This window comes from Zingiber officinale, chromosome 6B (genome assembly GCF_018446385.1).
Source record: "Zingiber officinale cultivar Zhangliang chromosome 6B, Zo_v1.1, whole genome shotgun sequence".
Classification (NCBI taxonomy): Eukaryota; Viridiplantae; Streptophyta; class Magnoliopsida; order Zingiberales; family Zingiberaceae; genus Zingiber; species Zingiber officinale.
Genome location: NC_055996.1, coordinates 45,486,365 through 45,509,097, shown reverse-complemented (window position 1 = coordinate 45,509,097; position 22,733 = coordinate 45,486,365). Strand labels below are relative to the sequence as shown.

The following is a 22,733-nucleotide window of genomic DNA, read 5'->3' as shown; positions in this document are numbered from 1 at the left end:
CTATCTACTTGGATGAAACCAGAGAGAAGAGGACTAACAAGGGATTAATTGGCCTATCTTTTTCATCAGAATTAATACATTCAAATATGGATAGATTGGAAGGAGGAAAAAAGAAACGATGAAAGACTAATTTCTTTATCACTAAACACCAACCACCATTAGACCTTGGACCATTGACATACCATTTAATGCGGTGATAAAAGGAGGCCCCACCATTGGGTCAAAGTAGAAGACAAGTAGCGGATGTGGAAGTCAAAGTCAGAGTAGGCAAAGGCCTCGGCTCGGGAAGCAAATCGATTGAGCCGAGTGGCATGGCATTCAGTCGGCCGGGCGTGACCACCCGGTCGATCCAAATCATGTCCGAGCGGCCTCTCAGGAAAGTCCGTGGTTAAGGCCCATAGCCGAGCAACAACTCTATCGGACCGATACCCTCGAAAGGGAGGCGTGGCCGGTCGAAGAAAGAGCAGACCTCCGACAATAACAGCTGAATGGAAAGCGAGACAATAGTTTAGTGTAGTACGCCCGGACGGGGATTGTCCGCCCGAGTAGCTGCCGGTCGGCCGTGTGCAGACTCGCTGACTATCTTATCACATCTTTTTGGGAGTTTGTGCCACTGATAGTAGAGCATGTCCAGCAAACAAATTGTACTTTAGAAGTTTCCAAGCTGTCACATCAGAGAGTTTCCTGACTACTAAAGGAATGGTGTTAGACATTTTTTGACTTGTCTTTTCTTAGGACACCTAGGAAAACGTGTGTATGCCTTGATATGCATGAACACCACAGTGACACTATAAAAGGGGGGTTCCTACCCACAGGAGGGGGTATGCACAACTTCGCTATTTTATATATTTGTGCTACAGTTTTATGCTATTTAACACATCGCCAAAAACTAACTTGAGCGTCGGAAGGCCAACGCCGGGAATCCTTTCCTGGCCTGGCACTAACGTTCCTTGTTTTGCAGATTGCGAAAAGTCTTCATCGAGTGAAAGAGAGCGCCACATTCCCATCCCACCGCCTTCTTAGATTTTGGACAGAATCATATTGGTGCCGTTTGTGCGAACTTCAACTGCATCTAAAACGTGAAGATGGAAAACGCTGGACGGCTTGTCACCGTAACGCTAACACAAGAGGAGTTGGAAATGCTAATAAATGGCTGAGCTGCAAAGATGGTGTAGCAGCAGCTGGAGGCTGCGACCGACTACCCAGTGCTGAACCTCGCTATGTCGACGATAGCTCAGCAAGTCGACCAAGGGGCCCGAGTCGAAGCCCTGGTTGATCGGCGGCTGACTCATCGCGCTGCGGGCGCTCCCAGGAAGCCCCGAATGCCCTGCTCCCATATCATCGGGCGTTATTCCGCACGCCCTTAGAGGAGCACGGTCGAGGGGAGAAAATGCTAGGGTTGTCTTCAGAGAATGCACCCGCTTGGGATAAGCGCAAAGGCAAGGAGCCCCGAACGGACGAGTCACCTGAGTGGATCAATGGACAGTTCTTCTAGGAGATTCTAGACGATCAACTTCTGGCCTATTTTCGTCCGTTGGCGATTGGAGAATACAATGGGTCGACCGACTCCGAAGACGACTTTGTCAAATTCGACAATATGTCTACACTCCACCTGATGGAGTTAAGTGCCGAGTCTTCCTCACCACCTAATGGAGTAAAAATAGTATGATTCTTCTTTTTTTCCTGTTTCTTCCATTCTTCTTTTTCAGTTTCTTCTTCCTTGTGGTAGAGATCACAGAAGAGGAACCACTCGCTTAAGTGCAGAGATGAGGAGTGATACAAAGAAAGAAAATGAAGAAAACAAAAAAGAAATATTTAAACATTATCGAGACAGAACATAAGAGATATATGTAATCTGACTAGGATTTCCTGCCCAGCATCCATGTCCGCACAAGGTTTTGTTATATTATAGCATTCAAAGTGATGCAGTTCAGGATTCAAAGTTTAAACCTTTACCATATATGTATTTGTGATTTACTCTTGATCCATTTTTTATTTGTATTTTTAACATTGAACTGGTCATTATTTTTTGTAAAGACTTATAAAGGTGTCTCAGATGGTATTGTTTAAACATGTTATGAGTTGTGAATTAAATAATTCTTATTCCGCTATATTCTTCAACTTTTCTCCCACCTATTCTCCCTCCTTTCTCCTCATGCCTACTATTTCTATTCTCTTTTTTATCTAATGTTATCATCTTTCTACCTCTAATCCTCTATGTATCCTGCATCAGTTTATCTTACATCAGTTTGATATGAGAGTTTGTTCTGCATTATTTGGTATTAGATCCCAATTGATATCCATTCTGTCTTCCTTGATTTTTCATCATTACGATATCAAGTCTGCTTGCACCATTCATTCAGATCTATCGACACACTGCACGTCTCATCTTTTCTATGACACTGCCATCTCCTACACAGTAGTTTGTTCTAGACATTGCTGTTAAAAAGCTTCCTTGATTGGTGAAGGTATTGCTGTCGACCACTTCTGCTCCATCATCACGGCTGCAGTTACACTTCATCTCTCACAGCCAATGCTTTCCTAGTGTGAACAAATTTCTTTAGAGTCAAGGGTCTTGGTGTTGCACCTTCTGCAATGCTCCACGATACCACTGACTTTGATTTAGAAGATCTATCTTTTCTAGTTTTTCCTGGATTAGCTTGTCGGTGATAAAGTAGTTCACGCTTCAGAAAATGATTTTTTCCTACTTGGTCCTGCTCCATGATTCTATTCTCAGAGAGAATCTTTTTCCTGTTGTTTCTTTAATTTTTCTATTTTTCTTAGATTCCCATTAGTCTGCGATATATTTTTGGATCTGTCTAGGTTATTTCTTCCATTAATTGATCTATCATTTTATTTTTAATTGTAAGGGTACTGGGTGCGGCCGCATTGCAAAAATATGTTGGGAGCTTAGGTGGTATTGGGGCATCTGGTGTTGGTTCAAGTGCCACATATGCCCCTAAAGACTTGAACAAAGAAATCATGCCAGAGAAGGTAATTCTTAGTCTTCTTCTTACTCCTTGTAAGTGCTTTCAATTTAGTGTTATTCTGTATTAATAGGTTCCAGATAACTTAAATAGTTCATGTGCCTTGTTGTTGACTTGGTCTATCATTCTTAAAACTCAAGAAAACAGTAGATGATTTCCTTTCTTGTTCTTATTAAATAATGGTAAATAGCTGTTTTTCCTCAACTGGAGAAATCAATCCTAAATGGTTAATGTAGAATTCTATCATATTGAAGAACATGTTGAGACCTGCACATTGAACCTATCATATTTTGTTCAATTGCGAGGCAATGAAATGGCTTATGAACACTTGTTGAGTAGAAGTCATTTTTAAATTCTCTAAAAGGTTGACTTTTCAGTTTGACATATATGCCTTTCGGAGGTTTCATTATTCTTCAAAGGGCATATTTTGAATAATCTTTACTTCAAACAATTAGGTCAATCCCACATCAAATAGTTTTTAAATTGTCTTAGGCAAGGGTGAGCATTCGGTTAATTCGGTTCATAAATTAACTGAATTACCGAAAACTAATTTAATATTGACTAATCGAATCAAATCAATTTTACTAAAACCGAATTAACCAAGTCTAATTAAAAATTGGTTATTTCGGTTAACATCGAGTTAACCGAATTTGTTTAAAAAATAATAAAAATAATTTATACAAAATTAATATCAAATTAACTGAATTAACAGAATTAACCGAATGCTCACCTCTCTTAGCACCATTCAACCATGGTTGTCGAGATTGACCTATTCTGATACAAATCATCCAAGTTAGGATTGACATCCACAAAGGCCAATCCAATCACAAGAAATTAGTTCTCACAAAGATCATTGACAAGTTACTAAAAAAAGGTCAAAATTTGAAGAAATTACCTAGAAATGAGTTAAGTTCCATTAGAAAAGTTATATGGAGAAGATTGAAATTTGGCCAAATCGAGATAAATAAATGGATAAGTTTGATTGAGATTTCTATGAAATTAGGTTGATTCCAAAATTTTTGGACTTAACAAATGTTTTGCCCAGTTCAAGCTTGAATCCTAACAAACACACGAAAGGGAGAGAGTGTCTTCTTTTATGTTTTGAATTTGAGCTTAAATTTCTCATCCTCACCATCACCTAAGTTTGTCACGAGACAAAGCTTTAGCCCTATGTAAGTAAACAACTGCAATATAAATAGAAAGTAAACAACTGCTAGCTAGACCATACCTTTCATCCGATGAGTCTCTCTTAGTCCACCGAGAGATATTACTATGATTGAGAGAAATCTTATAGATTCATTTGAGATGTGATTTAAGGTTCCAATTAAGCTCAATAATGATAATTTTTTAATTTTTTTATAATATTTATTGATAACACGCATAGGATGACACTTGTTGGAGCTAGTGACGCAGAGGACTCTTATGCGGCTCATAAGCGATTTGGGGTAACAATGAGATTGAGTGTTGTGATTCCAATGCTTCATATAAGAGGCAAGATTCCTATGCCTATGTGACCTCACTTCTCATGGGAAAGTTTTGGTGGGACAATGAAATTTAAATTAAATATATATGATTGATAGTCTATAAAATATATGTATTGTATACTTTCATATAAGCTAGGGTTGAGCATAATTTTTTTTCCACCATCCTTGCCTTGCCTTGCATCGGTGTTATTTTTCTTTTATATCATCCATATTCCATTTACATTATGGGGCCGAGGCAGTCTCCATCAAAATGGACATAGTGAGTCTTGATTGAAGCGGGTGTAATAATAATCTCTATGAGTGGGCTTAGAATTCACATGCAGGTGCATGTGCATTTAATGTTGCTAGTCCTTGGGATGATGTTGTAGTTAATGATCTTAGTGACTTTCAAAAGAAGCGGCCATATAGAAGTGGCAAGATTTGTTCTTCAAGGACCCTACTGCTAATTGGGATGGGGAAATGAATACATACATTGAATGTAGACTCTTGTCCGTAGGTGATTCCAGATGACATACTGTAGGTGGTGTGACTGAATTGCACTTGCAGATGAAGTCAAATGGATACTAAGGTGCTGCCGATGGGATGACACTCATTGGCAAGAACACAGCATGGAAAATATCATTATTGCTTAGGGAAGTAAGAGAGTGAAGAACATGTGGATGAAAGGGGAGGCCACTCGCCTCCCCTTGGGGATAAATTCTTTTTAGAAAAAACCTAACCATAAAAGAGTGGCTCTAATACTATATAAAAATTTGGAGAAAGAGAATAGCATATTGTTTTTTTAATGAGATATACATTACATAGATATATCTGGACTCATGATAACACTCTAACTCTAGTTTGTACTAATTTTTACTAAACCTGCTACACATGAACTCACTACCTTTAACACACTATTCTCTATGTTCATTTTAGTCTAATTTCACTTTCTCCACCTTGTCTTAATCAACCTGATCCTCTGCACCTCTGATTTAGCCCATTTAACCTAACCACTCAAATATCTCAATTAGGCAGAACTTAGGGTGGTTTCTAGGACAAGTGGTCAGCCATACCTTATTCCGATCCCATTCACCTCACCTGTGCTCGGTGCACTTTGGCAGACTTTACCAACCAACCAACTACTCAACCCACTTAGGTTCTCCTTCAGGTAACTTCTCTAATTGATATAGGGCAATACCACGATAGTGAGTAGACTTATTTGTTTGTTGTAATTTAACCATGAAAGGTGGATTGGTCTTTAACTGGGATGCATTTCATATCAGAATAACTGTCTTGTGATTGAAGATAGTAAGATTTGGGAATTCTATTTATGCAAATTGTGATTCTGATTATGTCCAAAACTATCCTTTGGTCAATGAATTTTGAGGTAGTTTAATCCAGTCCTTCGACACATTCCTTTTTAGTTTGCCACTTATGAATTTTAGTATTTAAATCTTGTTTATGCTAATTGACATATGATCAACTCTATTATCCTTCCTTGCATCTCCACTGTAGTTCCTAGTATAAGTAGGTAATGAACAAATGGTTATATATTCCTTTTATTCTTGTGCAGAATGTGAAAACTTTTAAGGATGTTAAAGGTTGTGATGATGCCAAGCAGGAGCTCGAGGAAGTAGTAGAGTATCTTAAGAACCCAACAAAATTCACTCGTCTTGGGGGGAAATTACCAAAGGTAGGTGCAAAATCTTTTTTTTTGGTACTAGTGCAGATCTTGTTCATATGTTCTTTCAATATATGCTTTTAAACACAATATTGCAGCAACTTCATTCTGTTGTTCATCTGCATCTTAAAAATTTGTTTTTAAACATATCTAAGTTTTAGGTAGAATGCTATCTTAATTCCTTTTGTCTCTTCTGCTACTTTTTTTTTTTGTATAATTATAAATACCATTGCATTTACTAAACCTAAATGCTATGCTGTAGAGAATGCACAGGAATGACATTTTATTGGCTTGTTTTAGTATTTGGTTGTCAAGATCTAATGGTTTATATTCCTGAAATGAAGACCGTCACCATTTGTGTAATTTAAAATCCTGAATAATTCCATACAAGGTTTTAAATCTTGATTAGGTACTAGTTTTGGTTCTAGCCTTCTTATAAGGCACACGACATGGGTCAACAACACATTCTGACCATGCTGACTTAATTTTCTTGGTATTAATTTATAGTTTATGTATTCTTATCAACATAATATCGTTACTCTAATCAAACACTCTATCAATCCCCTTAAAAATTAAATTCTATAATTTGTTTAAATAAGGTTAGCATATTGGACTCTATAGATCCTATTCTTAGTTATCCTATCAAATTGCTTCAATCTTCCAGCAACATCATCTTATGATAACTTATGGCTATTAACTTCTCTTGACTTTTCATAAGAAATTGCATATCTTGGCATTCAAATTAATCTTACCTTCTATAATTACAAATATAAGGAAATGCTATAACTCATTTTTTTATTAGTTGTTGCAACGATTAGGACTAAAAATCTTAGCTACTGCATTAGAAAGATTGGTGAAATTAGAAATATTGAGAAAAATCACAAAAATAAAATATAAAGATTTAATATAAAAGATGATCTAAACGATATTTAATCATAATAAGGATTTAAAGCCTGTCAAATCACTGAATGCTCGATTTTATATTGATTACTTGTATAACATTTTAGAAAACTATGAATTTAGATGGATGGGGTTCTTGGTCTAGTGGTAACTCACATGCAACAACATGATTATTTTGTTGATCTCATAACAAGTCTTAGGCAGTGAGGAGCTGAATGATTAAGCTAGCATTCATGAAAGCAACAGGGATTGTTTCCTTTCCCTGTGTGGATTTACTAGTATTCTATATAGGTTGGTAATAAGTTGGTAGATTATTTGAGTTTAACAACATCAATTTAATTTCTTCATCATATTTCATCTTTTTTCATTCATGATTTGACAGGCTTTCAATCAATTTAATCTTATTTTATAGGCGTGTTAATTTATTTTTAAGTAATTTATTCTAATCCCTATTTTTTTTTAAAACTAGACCATTGGTTTATATGAATTGATTGATTTCTCTGGAAAGATCTGTTTTTCCTTTGCCAATACTAATCCAACTCAAGCGATCTATATTGGTAACATCTGATTTGACAACTATATTCATGTTCTTAATGGCAAATTTTTGATATGGACACCTTTGTTGGATGCTACTATAATTGGAAGCAAATTACCAGCTTGGAATAAATCTGTTACTACCTAATTAGCTAGTGGAATAAATCTGCTATTACCTAAATTGCCAGTTTGGAATAAATCTGTTACTACCTAATTAGCTGCTGAAATAAACCTTCTACTCAAAATTTGCTACTGCTATAAGTAGAAATAAATAAAGGGTTTTTCTATTTTTGATTCCTTGTTTCCTTTAGTTTTTTTTTTCGATTGATCTTTTCCTTTTTTCCTTGAATAGTCCATGTAATTGACTTCTTATATAAGGAGTGTTATTATCAATGAAGAGAGGAAGAAAAATTGAGTAATTTGGACTCTGTCTAGGATGAGTCTTTCCCCCTCCCTTCCCCATTACATGTTGCATAACCAAGTATGGATCCGGATCTCGACCTGTGACTCGATCCCGCACTCGGGACCACAACAACTTGGTATCCGAGCTGATCATGGGTGACACGGATCCAATCACATCCAAACTCGATACCTTCACGGAAAGATTGATCTTACAACAACAAGTTTTCATGGAGCAGATCATCTTATGCCAACGAGGACTAGAGGAGCAGATGACTGAGTTATCCCATACTGTTCAAGAGATAAGACAACAGCCGATGCCTATTGCAAACATCCCTACTAGCATGTAGTGTGGCCCTTCCAAAGCCTCGGAGGTTAATTAGTGGCACCCTGGTTCCACGGTACTTGAAGATGGAGTTCCCCACCTATTCTGGAGAAGGGGATCCATTGTGCAGATTAAAAGGTATGAAAAATTCTTTGCCAACCAAAGGACCACAAAAACCGACAAGGTTGGCCTTGCTGCCTTCCACTTGGTAGGGGAAGCCTAACTTTGATTTGATTAGATGGAACAGGAAGAACCTGATATGACTTGGAAGCAATTCAAAAACAATTGTCATATCTGCTTTGGGCCGCCTATGAGCAACAACCCATTGGGAGAGCTAGCAAATCTGAAGCAGACAAGCTCGGTAGAAGACTACTAGTGGCAGTTCCAATCCCACCTCGCCTGAACCTCGGATCTCGGACCTCCGACCTCCGACCACAACGACAGGTTGACTTGTTTACTGCAGGGCTAGTCAAAGATCTCCGTATTGACATTGCACTGCAGAAACTTGAAAACCTAGGCATTGCAATGAATATGGCTAGGGAATTAGATCGGAAGCAGCACTTCCATCAAGATGGGGGGTTGCTGTTCACGAATTGGGGCGGGACCACAACCAAGCTTAACACCAGCAGTGGAGGCCCTCCTTTGGTGAAGACCAAGACAATGGGGACATCAACAAGGATACTCCACCTGCTTCATTCTTCAAGTGTCTGACCCGCGCTGAAATGGAGGAACGGAGAGCCAAGGGCCACTGTTTTAATTGTGATGAGTCCTACTCCACGGGTCACAAGTGTAAATGCCTATTTTGAATTGAAGTGCCTGATGATGACAAGGAAAGTGAGGAAGAGGTGGAAGTGGATTCGGAAACTTCCCTTCATGCTATTAGTGGCGTTATACCCCGCTTTCGAGCTTGAGGACAAGCTTAGCATTGAGGAGGGGAGTGATTATATGGACGCCATTGTTGGATGCCACTATAATTGGAAGCAAATTACCAGCTTGGAATAAATCTGCTACCACTTAATTAGCTAGTGGAATAAATCTGCAACTACTTAAATTGCCAGTTTGGAATAAATCTGTTACTACCTAATTAGCTGCTGGAATAAATCTGCTACTGTCAAAATTTGCTATTGCTATAAATAGAAATAAATAAAGAGTCTTTCTATTTTTGTTTCCTTGTTTCCTTTAGCGATTGGTCTTTTCCTTTTTTCCTTGAATAGTGCATGTAATTGACTTATTATTTAAGGAGTGTTATTATCAATGAAGAGAGGAAGAAAAATTTAGTAATTTGGACACTGTCTAGGATGAGTCTTTCCCCTGAGTAATTTGGACTCTGTCTAAGACGAGTCTTTCCCCCTCCCTTCCCCATTACATGTTGCATGACCAAGTACGGATCCGGATCTCGACCTGTGACTCGATCATGCACTCGGGACCATAACATTTTTCTAATTAATAGCATGCAAGTTATACATGCAACAAAATTTTAGGTGATCAAATAAATCTCTTTCTACAAATAATCTGTTTACTACTGAATATTATATTTTACCTTTGGCTATCTGGCCACTTGGACTAAGTTTAGTATCAAGTCCAATATAGCTTGTATCTTTCTGTGCTGGGTGGCACAAAAAGAATGTTTGTATTGCCATGTACCGGCTTAGATTATTTTGTTGGAGCGACGCATGCCACTCATATTGCCAAATAAGGCATGAGCTTTAAATCTATTATACCATATATTCCCTTTGGATTTAGAATATTTTGAAGATTTCATTTATTTGTATTTTACAATATTATAAACTGTAACATGTTCTTTTGTAGGGAATTCTCTTGACTGGAGCTCCTGGCACTGGAAAGACTCTACTTGCAAAGGTGAGAATACATCTCTTGTTATTAGATTAGTTCATGTGCACTTTAGACTTTAGCTGACTAATCATATAAATATATATAGTATTTTGTTGCTCAAAGGAAAGGGGATGAAATATGAAATTCTAATAGAAAGAGTTAAGTGGCTGATTTTTAGCACATAGTTATATATATATTTCTTTAGCATTAACATTATATATTAACTTTGTTGTATAACAACTATTGCCAATCTCTTCATTTATACTCATTATAGTTAACAATTTCATTAATGTAATGGATCAAATGCTGTTATTGAGTGGGCATATTCAATCTTGTTTTGTGGATGAAAGAAGCTTATGCAGTATATGTTGACTGAAAATATTTAATGCCAAGAGTTACGAAAATGTCCTGACAACATTATCTTGAATAGGCCTGTTCAACTCGATATGCATTTGTATTTAAAATTAGTATGAAATATGCACCATATATTGACATTCCAGTTGGTTTTTTAATGTGCCAATATGTTGATATTTTATAAACTCCTGTATGTTGTTTAAATTAACTTTCTGAACTAAAGCTTACAGATGTGCATTCTATTCCTCCGTCGTCACAGCTAAATCTGGTTTCTGCAGGCTATCGCTGGAGAAGCTGATGTGCCATTCTTCTATAAAGCAGGTTCTGAGTTTGAGGAAATGTAAGAGAAACTACATACAAAATATTTTTCCAGTCAAAGAAATAACTTTGATTTCCTTGAAAATTAGTAGGCATTAGAGTATGCAGATTTACAAATGTCCAGAGCCAGAGCCAGACCCGACCGGATTACAGTTCAATTAATAACCTGAATTCTGGCATGATGTCTTATTCTGGATTCATGTTCAGTTATGATTAGTATTTTTGACCAATTTTTTTAGTGTATTTCTTGAAATCCTAGCAGTTGTCACTAAAATTGCGAGCTTTTCACTTTTTTCTTCTGCCTAGTGGTAGTGGTAGGTGAAAGACTTGGGGAATAATAGTGAGTCAATAAATTCCACATTAGTTGTGCTTTACCCAGGTTGAAGGTGTAAAATGTAGTTCATCTTCTAAGTTCCAATAGATGTTGGAACAATATCATTTTGGTGTTGATTGACGCATTGCTTGGTACGAGATGGTGTAGGCATTTATTAGGAAGAGGAGGGAGGAAGATGATGAAGAATATGAAGAGAAAGAAGAGGAAGAAGAGACAACAGGAGATTGCTTTATTTAGGCGACCCTCTTTTTCCCTAATATTTCGCTTACTTGATAAGACAAATTTAAGAATTGAGGAAAGTTTTCTATGCAGAATTTTTTTTAATGTTTATTTCATGAAAAGGATAGATTGCGTATTCTTTATGCTATTTACTTATTATGATATAATGAATGGATGGATTTATGAATCCATTCGCGAATTATTTTTGGACATTGTTTTTATCTGTCCATATCGGACGGAAAACGACTTTTCTTCCTTGTCATATCATTGCTCTCAACCACACGAGCCACAAGCGGCCGTGGATTGGTGACACTGCACGGCGGCCTTGCAATGGTGGCATTGTGCTACGACCCAACGCGACCACAGGCACCAAGTCCGCCTCACGAGCCTTGGGCAGCACAATGTGGCCGCTGGCGGCCTTGCTCAGGCGACATTGCGCAAGGCGTTACCATGCGACCACCTCGCGATCCACGGGCAGCCCGCGGGCGACACTACGCGGTCTACCCAAGATAGAGGTAGCTGTGGACGACAATTTGTGGTCGACCCATTGCAGCAGCCTCGAGCGGCTGTGTCTCGTGCAGGGCGGCACTACGACCTCACGAGCCGCAAGCCACACGTGACCTCACTCGGGTCGTAGTGACTTTTGCCATTTTTTATCTTTCCATCGTTTTTCTTCCTTTCCCTTTTCCTTTCCGCAGGATTCTTCTCTCCCCTTCTCTCTTTTCTTTTCTCTTCCTCTTCCTCTACTTGAAGGTTTTTTTTCCACTATAATTTCTTTCCTTAATCCACACCTCGGAGTAAACAGAGCCTAAAGAACTCTGATTACCCCTTGCTTTCTTGCCGTAGAACTTGCAACCAAGTCTTCATTGACTCTCCTCCGTCTCTATCCCCGTCTATGGTTGCACGCTAATGAGCATTCAACCATGTCTTGAGCTGGAGCATATTTTTGATGTTACTATTTGGTGTCACTTGACATGTGAATAGATAAGTCTCTTTTCTTGATTGAAACCTAATGAGATTCTAATCTATGCTTATGGTAAAAGGCTTCAATATAGGTAGTCTATAGACTAAACAATCTTGTTATTGAAGATAGTGGATGGCTATAACTTGATATTTCACCCAAGCTAGAAATATTGTGTTTCTCATTTAGCAGGTAATTCTGGTATACTGATAGATGCGGAGTTTATGTTCGCTATTTCCTTTTTGTAATTTTATGCTTTGATCCAATAGCCATCTATATTCCTATTCCATTCTTAAGAATCTTGATTGTTGTCAAACTCTTCTTTAGTCCATTTCAAGCTTGTTTACTTGCTACCATGATTTGGAAGGTGGATTAAGATTCTATTCTATGCTGCATAGTACACGTGACATAACTATTCCACCAAAGAACTGAGACGTGAGACGCGAAACAACATTGATTTCCCTTCCTCTTGTGGTACTCCATCTCAGAAATCTCAGACAATTTTTCCACTTCTCTATTTCAAGACACTTCATCTTCATCTTGTGCTCCTCTTGAGCGCGAATAGGTTTCCTCTAGCTTCTCTAGGTAAGTCGTCATTGCCTCCTCTATTACTTCATCTTTATGATCCCTACCTCTTCTTCTTCTTCTTGTTAATTTTTTCCTTCTACTCAGGGATACCTATACTTATCTTGGCATGGTGCCATGGCGTTAAGATTATATCATTTCGGCTTGGGACCACTACCCTAAGTGAGAACGAATTTTAAACCTTGGTTTGAAATATTATTTTATGCCAATGTACATGATCAAAACAAATTGTTCATTGGTATAGGCATGCGGATTGGCTAGCAACACGAGACCTCAGACAAATCTTCTTCCTTCACACAAAATGTCTTCAATGTGCTAGCTTCGTTAAAATTTTGACTGTGAGGCAGAATAGCTCTTCCGACTCTATCAGAAGACGATTTCATCTCTAAGATATGTTTTGTTATCCCCCAGGTTCTAGGTATCAACTCCACGTGTTTGCATGTAGCAAGACACTGACACCATCTCGTTCTGACTGGGCATTTAAACCTTGCTTGTTACCAAGCTCTAATTGTTAAGTTTTTTTAAAAGTTTATTACACGTGTGCACTCTAATCTTGTGCTTTGTGACCAGCAAAAAGACTTGTTCTGATTGATGTGTTTTTTTTAACCAAAGTATTTTAATTTTAATTTTAATTTCTTGTAACTTCTTCTCTTGGCTACTTTTAAATATATATTATTGGTATAACCTTTTTCTATTCTCGATAGTTTTTTGGTGCAATTACAAGGAAACATGCCATTGACATTATCAAGGATTTTTATTATCCCCACAAATTATCATAAGTTAGTTTGGTTTACAAGAAGGCCATATTATGAATATCCAACTAAAAATTCTTTTGTGGCTTGCTTTTCATACCAGGTTTGTTGGAGTTGGAGCACGTCGTGTAAGGTCATTATTTCAGGCAGCTAAGAAAAAGGTGCTATTTGATAATCTGCTATTTGTTTAATATTTGTATTTATTAGTTACCTATACTTTAAACATGCTGAATAATTTATTATTTTCTATGGTTTATGATTGTGATATTTAGATTGTTTCCTTTTCTTTATTTATTTGTTTTTTTAAAAGATAAAATAAAAATACATGTCAATATCCATATTTTAAACTCCACATATTTCTTCTATTCAGGAGCAATTAGGTGTACATATATTTCCCTGATATATGACTGATATAAATTTAAATGGTATGCTATTGATCAATAAATTTAAATGGTGCAAGGGGAGCATGAGAGGACAAAGAAAACTCTAATAAATGTTATTAAAAGTAATTTAGATTGGAACATTACCGGTAATTTATATGCATAGAATTCAATATGACAATACCATCTATATAAAATGATCGTAATAATTGGGATAATATGGGTTAATGATCACAGGGCCACACAACCATATACAGGAAGCTCTACATATATAACTGATCCCTAATTGGGATAAAATGATTTAATGATGATGATATACTTCTTTTATTATATAAAACCATCTTGAATTAATAAGTATATTCATAAATAGAATAGAGCCACTTAGAAATATGCAGGAAAACTAATACCACACAGAGCCGACCTTGGGGTGCTCAAGGTGGGGCCGGCGCACAGGGCCCCACCTCTTGCGGGGCCCAATTTTTTTTAGTAATTGTTTTATATTTTTTTAATGTAAAGGCTAACAAAATAATCCCTGTGTTCATTGATAAAAAAATTAAATTAAAAAGCACTTAATTATAAATTCTAAAACATTATGGACTTTTTTTTTGTAAAAGTATTCATAAAAAGAAAAAAAGCACGCATGGAGCATACCTTATCTTTCTCCTTTAGAACTTTTCCTATTTCTATCTCCCTAAACCCTAACCTTCTAGAATCCACTTTTGATCACCGCGCGCTTCCTACATTGTGATTTCTAGTGCCGTTGTCGTTGCATTGTCGTGTTGCCACTTCATTACTTTTCCTATTTTATAGCATCAATTTTATTATTTTTTATATGAATATAAAAGGTCTTTTTTTTTTTTTTTGCATTGGACCCTTCAAAGTCTACGACCGTCCTTGATACCACAAGACCTAGACTAGATGCCATGATTGACTTCATGGTAGGAGCTCATGATCCTATAAGATTGACTCATGTAATGGGTCTCACCAAATTATGGTTAGGGTTTATGATGAATAGAAGAGTGCCTTTAAGACAAAATGAGTTGTACAAATGGTTTGTCATGTCCGAACTTTTGTACACCCTAAGTTAATTCATGAGGGAGATGAATCAAGTCTTAGGAACCTTTATAGGAAAGTTCTTGGTAGCCCATTTCAATGACATCTTAATATATGGCACACCCACTTAGAACATATTCAATAGTTATTGAAATCTTTTTGAATTGAGGAGTTGTATGCTTATTTGAAAAAGTGCTAATTTTTAACACCTTAAATTTTCTTCCTTGGGTTTATCGTTTTTGCACAAGGCATACCCATAAATGAAAAAGTTAGGGTAATTGATGATTGGCTAGAGCCCACTACCATCCTAAACTTTTATGACTTTTATTCATTCAAAACTTTAGTACCATTATGGCTCCCATCATAATTATCTCAAGAAAGAGGAAAGGGGAGTTCCATTGGACTAAGTTTGCCTCTATAACCTTTAGGGTACGTTTGGTTCAAGTTATCATGTATAACCTTGGTTATGTGATTACCAGGTAATCACATAACCAAGGTTATGGGGAATAAAACATAACCAAATGTTGTTTGGTTCAACCTAGGTAATGTAACAAAAACTTGTTTGTTTGAAGGTTTTAATGAATACCCTAATTTAATATTTTACCGTATTATCCTCAGTTATAAAACCAACTATACATAATAATAATATTATTATTATTATTTATTTTTTAATGTTTTTTTACTTTTCTTTTTCCGGTATATTTTTTTACTTTTTTATGTGTTTTTTTATTTTTTAATGTTTTTATTTTTTTTATATTATTTATATTTATATTTTTTATTTTTTTACATTTTTAAAATTTTAATTTTTATTTATTTATTTTATTTTTAAATTTTTTTATTTTTAAAATTTTTAAATTGTTAAATTTTTTAATTTTTATAAATTTTTAATTTTTAATTTTTTTTAAATTTTTTAAAATTTTTTTAAATTTTTTATTTTTAAAATTTATATTTTTTTAATTTTGTTTTTATTTTTTAATTAATTTATTTTTTTTTAAAAAATAAAATTTTAAATTTTAAATTTTTTTAATATTTTTTTACAATTTTTCTCTTTTTTTCATGTTTTTTCTTATTAGAGGGTATTTTTGGTTAAAAAAAATTCGTTAACCCCGGAATCAAGAAAAACCTTAGGGTGCGTTTGGTTTGCACCGTTTTCATTTTCATTTTCTGGAAAACGCGCGTTTTCTAGAAAACAGAAAACGACTTTTTGTCATTCTCTGTTTTTCTAGAAAACGCGTTTTCTAGAAAACAGAAAACGACTTTTTGTCATTCTCTGTTTTTCTAGAAAACGATAGCTAATTTTTTAGAAAACGCGCGCGAAAAACGTAAACCAAACACCGTTTTTCAGAAAACGCGCGTTTTCCAGAAAATGAAAATGGAAAACGCGCGTACCAAACGCCCCCTTAGTTTTCTAAGGTTTTCCGATTCCGGGTTGCATGACCCTTTTGTTGACGTGTCGGGCATGGAACATTACTCGGGAATCATCGAATACCTAAACCAAACAAGGTTGTTGTTGATAACCCTGGATGGATAACCAAGGTTATCAAGAATAACCCCGAACCAAACGCACCCTTAAAGAAATTAAGGAAAAAAGGTTCATGTTGTCAAACATCTTGACTTTTCCAAACAGTTTGAGATAGCTTGTGATGGGTGCATCCTATTGTTTTCAAATCAAGAATGGCATGTTATTGCTTTCATTTCTCTTCAACCATAAATTTAAGTCAGTATATGTCCTGCAGTAATTGGACTAAATGGATTTCCCTGACATGCACAATTTGAGGTTGTTAGAGTTCCCTTGAGTGAGTCTCTGGACTTGAGAAATAGTTCTAAGTTTCCCCTGTAGAGTTTAGAACACAAATTGTGGAGATAGCATTTCGCTTATTGATCAATGCAATTAAATTAAACCCAAAGCTGAAATTGTGGAGAGAAAGTTTAGTAACCAAAGGTTTTACATCAAGTAGAACCAAATAGGATAGATAAAATCAAATCCACAAAACTAATAGATGTTACAGAATTGTTAAGATGGATCGATAGAATTGTTAAGATGGGTTGATATTGAATTATTGACTTGAATAGACATGACTCTATCCTCATTGAGTTTTACAAAATGCATGATTGAAATAGAGAAAGGTTTTTAGAGTTTTGTGTGATCCTTTTGTGCCCCTTATGGTAAAAGGAAAGTTTCATAAGATTATAGTACGATTAATTCTTTTTTATAATATTAGCTCTGTTATAACTTTGCGTTAATGGACAAATAAGATTCATTTAGCCATCCCCAAATATTTGAGACAAGAATGAGTTGATGATGTTATTGATGATGAGATATTTAAACAACAGATAAATTCTATAGTTAGACGAGTTGATTGATTAGAGTTGAAGGCAGTAGAGAGATCAATCATAACTCTTAACTCTGATAAGGTCGACAAACATGACTTTAAAATTGATTGGCTAATCACTTATCCAAAAAGCTTGAGATATAATGAAATGGACCAATTTATATATTATAACCTTGTTACTTCCATTTATGTGTGGTGGGTATACTTCACTTGATGGACCCACCTAAACCCAATGTATGAATTGATAAGTTTTAAATTTTTAAAATTTAAAATTTAAAATTTTAATTTTATCTCTTTTACATAGGTAGCATTTAAACCTGGACAGCTGGACCTCTTGCTTTGATATCATGTTAAAGTTGATTGGGTAGCTGCTTATCCCAAAAGTTTGAGCTGTTAAAGAAGGGGATCAATTTATATCTTTAGTAATTATTAATGTTAAATTTGGGATAGAGTTCAATGGAGACAGAAAATCCATGTAGGAGCTTCATATAGTTGGGATTACCACAACTTAATGATGATGATGCATAAAACACTGGACAAAATAGAAACATGGATCTTTTGAAGGTAAATTTTTTTTTTCTCTCAATTATTGTAGAAAGTTGGATCCCTACTTGTGGAAAACATAAACTATTCTGTTTCTTTGGGGTATATCATAATACAATATTCTAATTTAAACAACATTAAATATATAAGTTCTAGTTAACTGATTGAGTTCTAAATGAAATTTATCTATGCTGGAATTATGTAGATGACCAATTCCAATAACACAGTTTTGAATACTGGTCAGACTAGTGCTTACAGGATGGTACAAGAATCAGAATGTTACATGCATACCTGTCAAACCAAGGATCAGTTGGACAACAGTATTGGCTACCAGCCAATATTAAGTACTGTAATGTTTTTCTTGGTTATACTTGGCAACATGAGTTGGTATGTAACCTGTTATTTGCTAGTGTAGCAGTTAATAAGCTAACTGATACTGGGATCTGCACCAATTAAAGTACTGGATAATGTATCTGCAACTTTTACATCTTCCAAGTTCTGCAATTTCTTAATTTCCAATTGTCTTCTTTTACTCAATCATTGGTTATTATGCTCTCATTGATTGTGTTTTTTCACGTGACTCAAACTGAAAACTTGAAGATTTATTTAAAATCTCCAAAATCACTTAATTCTTTAGGTTTGCCCATGTCATTCAGACTAAGAAAATAGTCTTCTATCTTCCCAGTATTTGATTGCAACTTCATACTTCTCATAATTTACCTCCATTGATTTGTTCTATTATATGATTTGCTTTCGCTAAATGTCTCATATTTATCAATTTTCATCTTCAATAGGCACCTTGCATCATTTTCATTGATGAAATAGATGCTGTCGGTTCCACTAGAAAGCAGTGGGAGGGACATACTAAAAAAACATTACATCAGCTGCTTGTGGAAATGGATGGTTTTGAGCAGAATGAGGTAAATCAGATCAATGAAATTGCTGTTGTTTTTAAGTGATAATTATGCTACTCAACTTTGTCCTTGTCAGGGAATAATACTGATGGCTGCTACAAATTTGCCAGATATACTTGATCCAGCATTGATTAGACCTGGTAGATTTGATAGGCATGTAAGTTTTCCCATTCCTTCTGCACAGTTCATCGATGTGGTGCTATAGTCCCATTTAATATTTTTTTTAAAACTAAGAATCAACTAACAGATTAGTACTGGAATTTGGAAATGTGTTGCCCAATTCAAGTGATTCATTTCTATCTTGCTGATTATTTTTCTTATTGCTCACACGTTGATAAGATTGAAAATTTGTGAGGGATATTCAAGAAAAGGTTTACTTTACCTAATTTCTCAGGAAAGATGCATTTTTGTAAACTGGGAACATCATATGTCGGCATCAGCATACTGTGTACCCATAAATGTCTCCATTCTCTTTAACTTTAATGTTTGGTTCAGTCCAAGCATTCGCCTATGTCAACTCAAATTACCTAATGCCCATTGGAACAAGCTAGGGGGAGTGTATTTGGGAATTGACTGGTCTATGATTGAATTCTGTAAAATTTGAGTATATGGTGGAGTTTGGTAGGTTGTTTGTAATAACAGTTGTTTTAAAGGTGTTGAGACAGTTACTTCTTGCTACCCTTCAAATGGTACTATCATTTTGTAAGATTTACTATTGCAAAGCATGACTTGATATCATTGCTATCCAAAGGTTCCTGATAGCTTTCTCTAAGTGCCCAAGGCCATCAACACGAGGTGAGTGCCTAATTTTCCTTAACATCTTTTGCCTGAAGCCACTTAGTTCTTCAATCAGTCTAGGACATTGGGAGTAGTTACTTTCTTGACTTGATAGAAGCTACTGTGTTTAGTAGCTCAAGTCCACAGGCATGATGCAGCTGTTATGCACTAAATGCCCTTTCCGTGACTGGGATCCACCAGTTCTATGTCAGGACAATTCCATCGGCACGCCCCTCATGGTGGTCAAAGCATTATTCCTCCAAGATGCAAGAGAACACAAATTACGCATCTGGTTCATCATTCACAAGATATGGGTGCACACACACACACAGATAATTTATCTTAAAGGAATTGGCAAGCACTGTATGATCCAAGTAGTCAGTCTTTTAAACAATAAGGTGGACTGCTCAATCATGAAAATAAGAAAATAATGTAAGCAAGGATAACATGAAACAATGTAGTATAATATCTGTAGTATCTATTAGTTTCTACAACACTAAATTTATCTACTGCTTTTGAGATGTAATGCTTATAGTTCATATTACTTGTTGAGCAATTATGTATTTGAATATCATGTGTTCAATCATCAAAGAAAAGAAACTATTGCCTCGTGCACAAAGGTTAGGTGTATATTTTTTTCCATACATCATAATTCCTTCATGCCTCTAGATTCATTGCTGGGTTTGATTCTTGACAATTTTTTAATGCCCTTTTCTAGATTGTTGTTCCAAGTCCTGATGTACGGGGTCGGCAGGAGATTCTGGAGCTATATTTGCAGGATAAGCCATTAGCTGATGATGTTAATGTAAATGCACTTGCACGTGGTACTCCTGGATTTAATGGTGCAGGTTTGTTCTAGTTATGGTTCTTACTGTGTGAAGTCTATTATGTAGTTCAAGGAATCTCCAAAAGCTTGAATTCACATATAGTTGAATTGCAATCAGTTGAACAGCAAAAATTGAGTATTTCTATAATGCCGGTACTGATGCATCCATGTGAAACTTTTCTAAAAGAAAATTATATGCTTCTTGAATAATTTGTAGATCTTGCGAACTTGGTAAATATTGCTGCTATTAAGGCTGCAGTAGAAGGTGCTGAAAAAATAAATGCAGTACAATTGGAATTTGCTAAGGACAGGATAATCATGGGTACAGAGAGGAAAACTATGTTTATTTCTGAAGAATCAAAGAAGGTATTGACATTTTAGAGAAATATATCTTGTACAAGATATCTGATATTCTTGATAAATTCTTTTTTTGCTGTGTATCTATACAATAGTGGTTAACTGGGCTGGTATCCCCTTTCAGCTCACTGCTTACCATGAGAGTGGTCATGCAATTGTTGCACTTAATACTGGTGGCGCTCATCCCATACACAAAGCAACCATTATTCCTCGAGGTTCTGCACTTGGGATGGTGACTCAGCTCCCTTCTCAAGATGAAACATCCATTAGCAAGAAGCAACTATTAGCGCGCCTTGATGTTTGCATGGGAGGAAGGGTAGCTGAAGAACTCATCTTTGGTGAAGAGAGTATTACAACTGGTGCTAGTAATGATCTGCACACTGCTACAGAACTTGCCCATTACATGGTACTGGATCATGATATTTCAACACGTTACTAATTATAAATACCATATATTTGACAATTAGCTGCTTAGCAGGTGTCAACCTGTGGAATGAGTGATGCAATTGGCCCAGTGCACGTCAAGGAACGGCCAGGTTCCGAGATGCAATCACGAATAGACGCAGAAGTACGTTTTTAGTATTTAAAAGTGTATCTTAGTTGTTGAATGCTTGAATTTTTCTCATGATACTTTGTTTCTGTTGTTGAATACTTGATTTTTTTTTTTCATAAAAAATTTAGGTTGTCAAACTCTTGCGAGAGGCTTATGAGCGTGTTAAACGGCTACTAAAAAAGGTACGTTGATCTATGGCTTGCGTTGAATCTATCATGATCCTTATTAATCTTGATGACAATGCCATGCAAATCGCATAGATGCTATGATCCTACCTATCCTCAAGTCCCCAAAGTAAGAAAGTAGTGTCTGAACTCAATTAATACTTTGCTATATGAAAGCTTGGTAGTTCATATCCATTTTATGTTTGATATATTCTTTAGTTTTCATCGGGATTATGTTTCTCACTTGATTTTAACAATCACTTGCAGCATGAAAATGCACTCCATGCACTAGCAAATGCACTTCTCGAATATGAAACCCTCAGTGCAGACGAGATTAAACGAGTCCTCAATCCATATCAGGAAGTTCAAATCTCTGAACAACCACAGGACTTTGCTTTGACTTGAAGGATATCAAGAGTATCATATTATTTTCTCTTTTTTATCTTTTGTCTTATTGTAGAGTATGTACAGTAATGCAAACCTAGGTCCATTCTTAGACGTGTCATCTACCATATTTATTATGATCTGCTCACAGGATATCGCCCACCTGGTCGTGTTACATGACGCATTAAATGAGTAAATAGAGGAAAAGATGGCATCATTTTTTTAGGGATAGAATCTGCAGGAGTTGTATTTCTTTCTATGTTCGCGTTGGTATTTTTTTTTTCATTTCTAAAAATCTGTATAAACCATGAGAACCTAAATAAATAACTCAGGGCTCAAGTTCTTATGCATTCTCTACGTGTCTAGACATTGCTCAGGGCACAGTTAAGACATGTTTGTGCTACCTTGCCTTTCACTCTAAAATAGTGTGTCACTCGATTTAAATCAAAAGGTTAAATTAAACAAATGAATATTCACTTTGGTTTAGTTTTTCTCCGAATCCATTTAGTTCGATCTGGCTTCACTGAGACTTAATAACGTTTTGATTCGATTTTCATTTATTTTATTGCAAATTAATTTATTTTTTGACACATGATAATGTGTATTTATTTTACTAAAAACGGATGTTCAAAATTAATAATTATATGAACAAACTGAGGTTAATTGGTTTCGTTTCAAATTCTTATTAAGTGTCCATGTTATCAATTTTTTTCCCAATAGATTAGTGTATAATTAATGATTTTTTTCTGGGGATAAAGTAGCAAATTTCATTGGATAATTATATTAATTAGTGTTCTTTGTTAT

The 22,733-nt window shown here is 35.7% G+C and overlaps 1 protein-coding gene across 1 annotated transcript in view; it reads left to right on the top strand.

Annotated features, from left to right (window-relative positions):
* The window catches only part of LOC121992389 (ATP-dependent zinc metalloprotease FTSH 9, chloroplastic/mitochondrial-like), a 28,046-nt gene extending 5,767 nt beyond the window's left edge, over positions 1-22,279 (top strand). The window contains exons 5-17 of the mRNA XM_042546719.1: positions 2,871-2,994; positions 6,024-6,143; positions 10,099-10,149; positions 10,755-10,816; positions 13,749-13,806; positions 18,749-18,874; positions 18,945-19,025; positions 20,364-20,493; positions 20,689-20,837; positions 20,953-21,234; positions 21,307-21,396; positions 21,510-21,563; positions 21,813-22,279. Of these exons, the coding sequence (XP_042402653.1) occupies positions 2,871-2,994; positions 6,024-6,143; positions 10,099-10,149; positions 10,755-10,816; positions 13,749-13,806; positions 18,749-18,874; positions 18,945-19,025; positions 20,364-20,493; positions 20,689-20,837; positions 20,953-21,234; positions 21,307-21,396; positions 21,510-21,563; positions 21,813-21,950 (1,465 nt within the window). The 3' untranslated portion in view covers positions 21,951-22,279. The remainder of the gene's footprint in view (positions 1-2,870; positions 2,995-6,023; positions 6,144-10,098; positions 10,150-10,754; positions 10,817-13,748; positions 13,807-18,748; positions 18,875-18,944; positions 19,026-20,363; positions 20,494-20,688; positions 20,838-20,952; positions 21,235-21,306; positions 21,397-21,509; positions 21,564-21,812) is intronic.
* Positions 22,280-22,733: the final 454 nt, after the last annotated feature.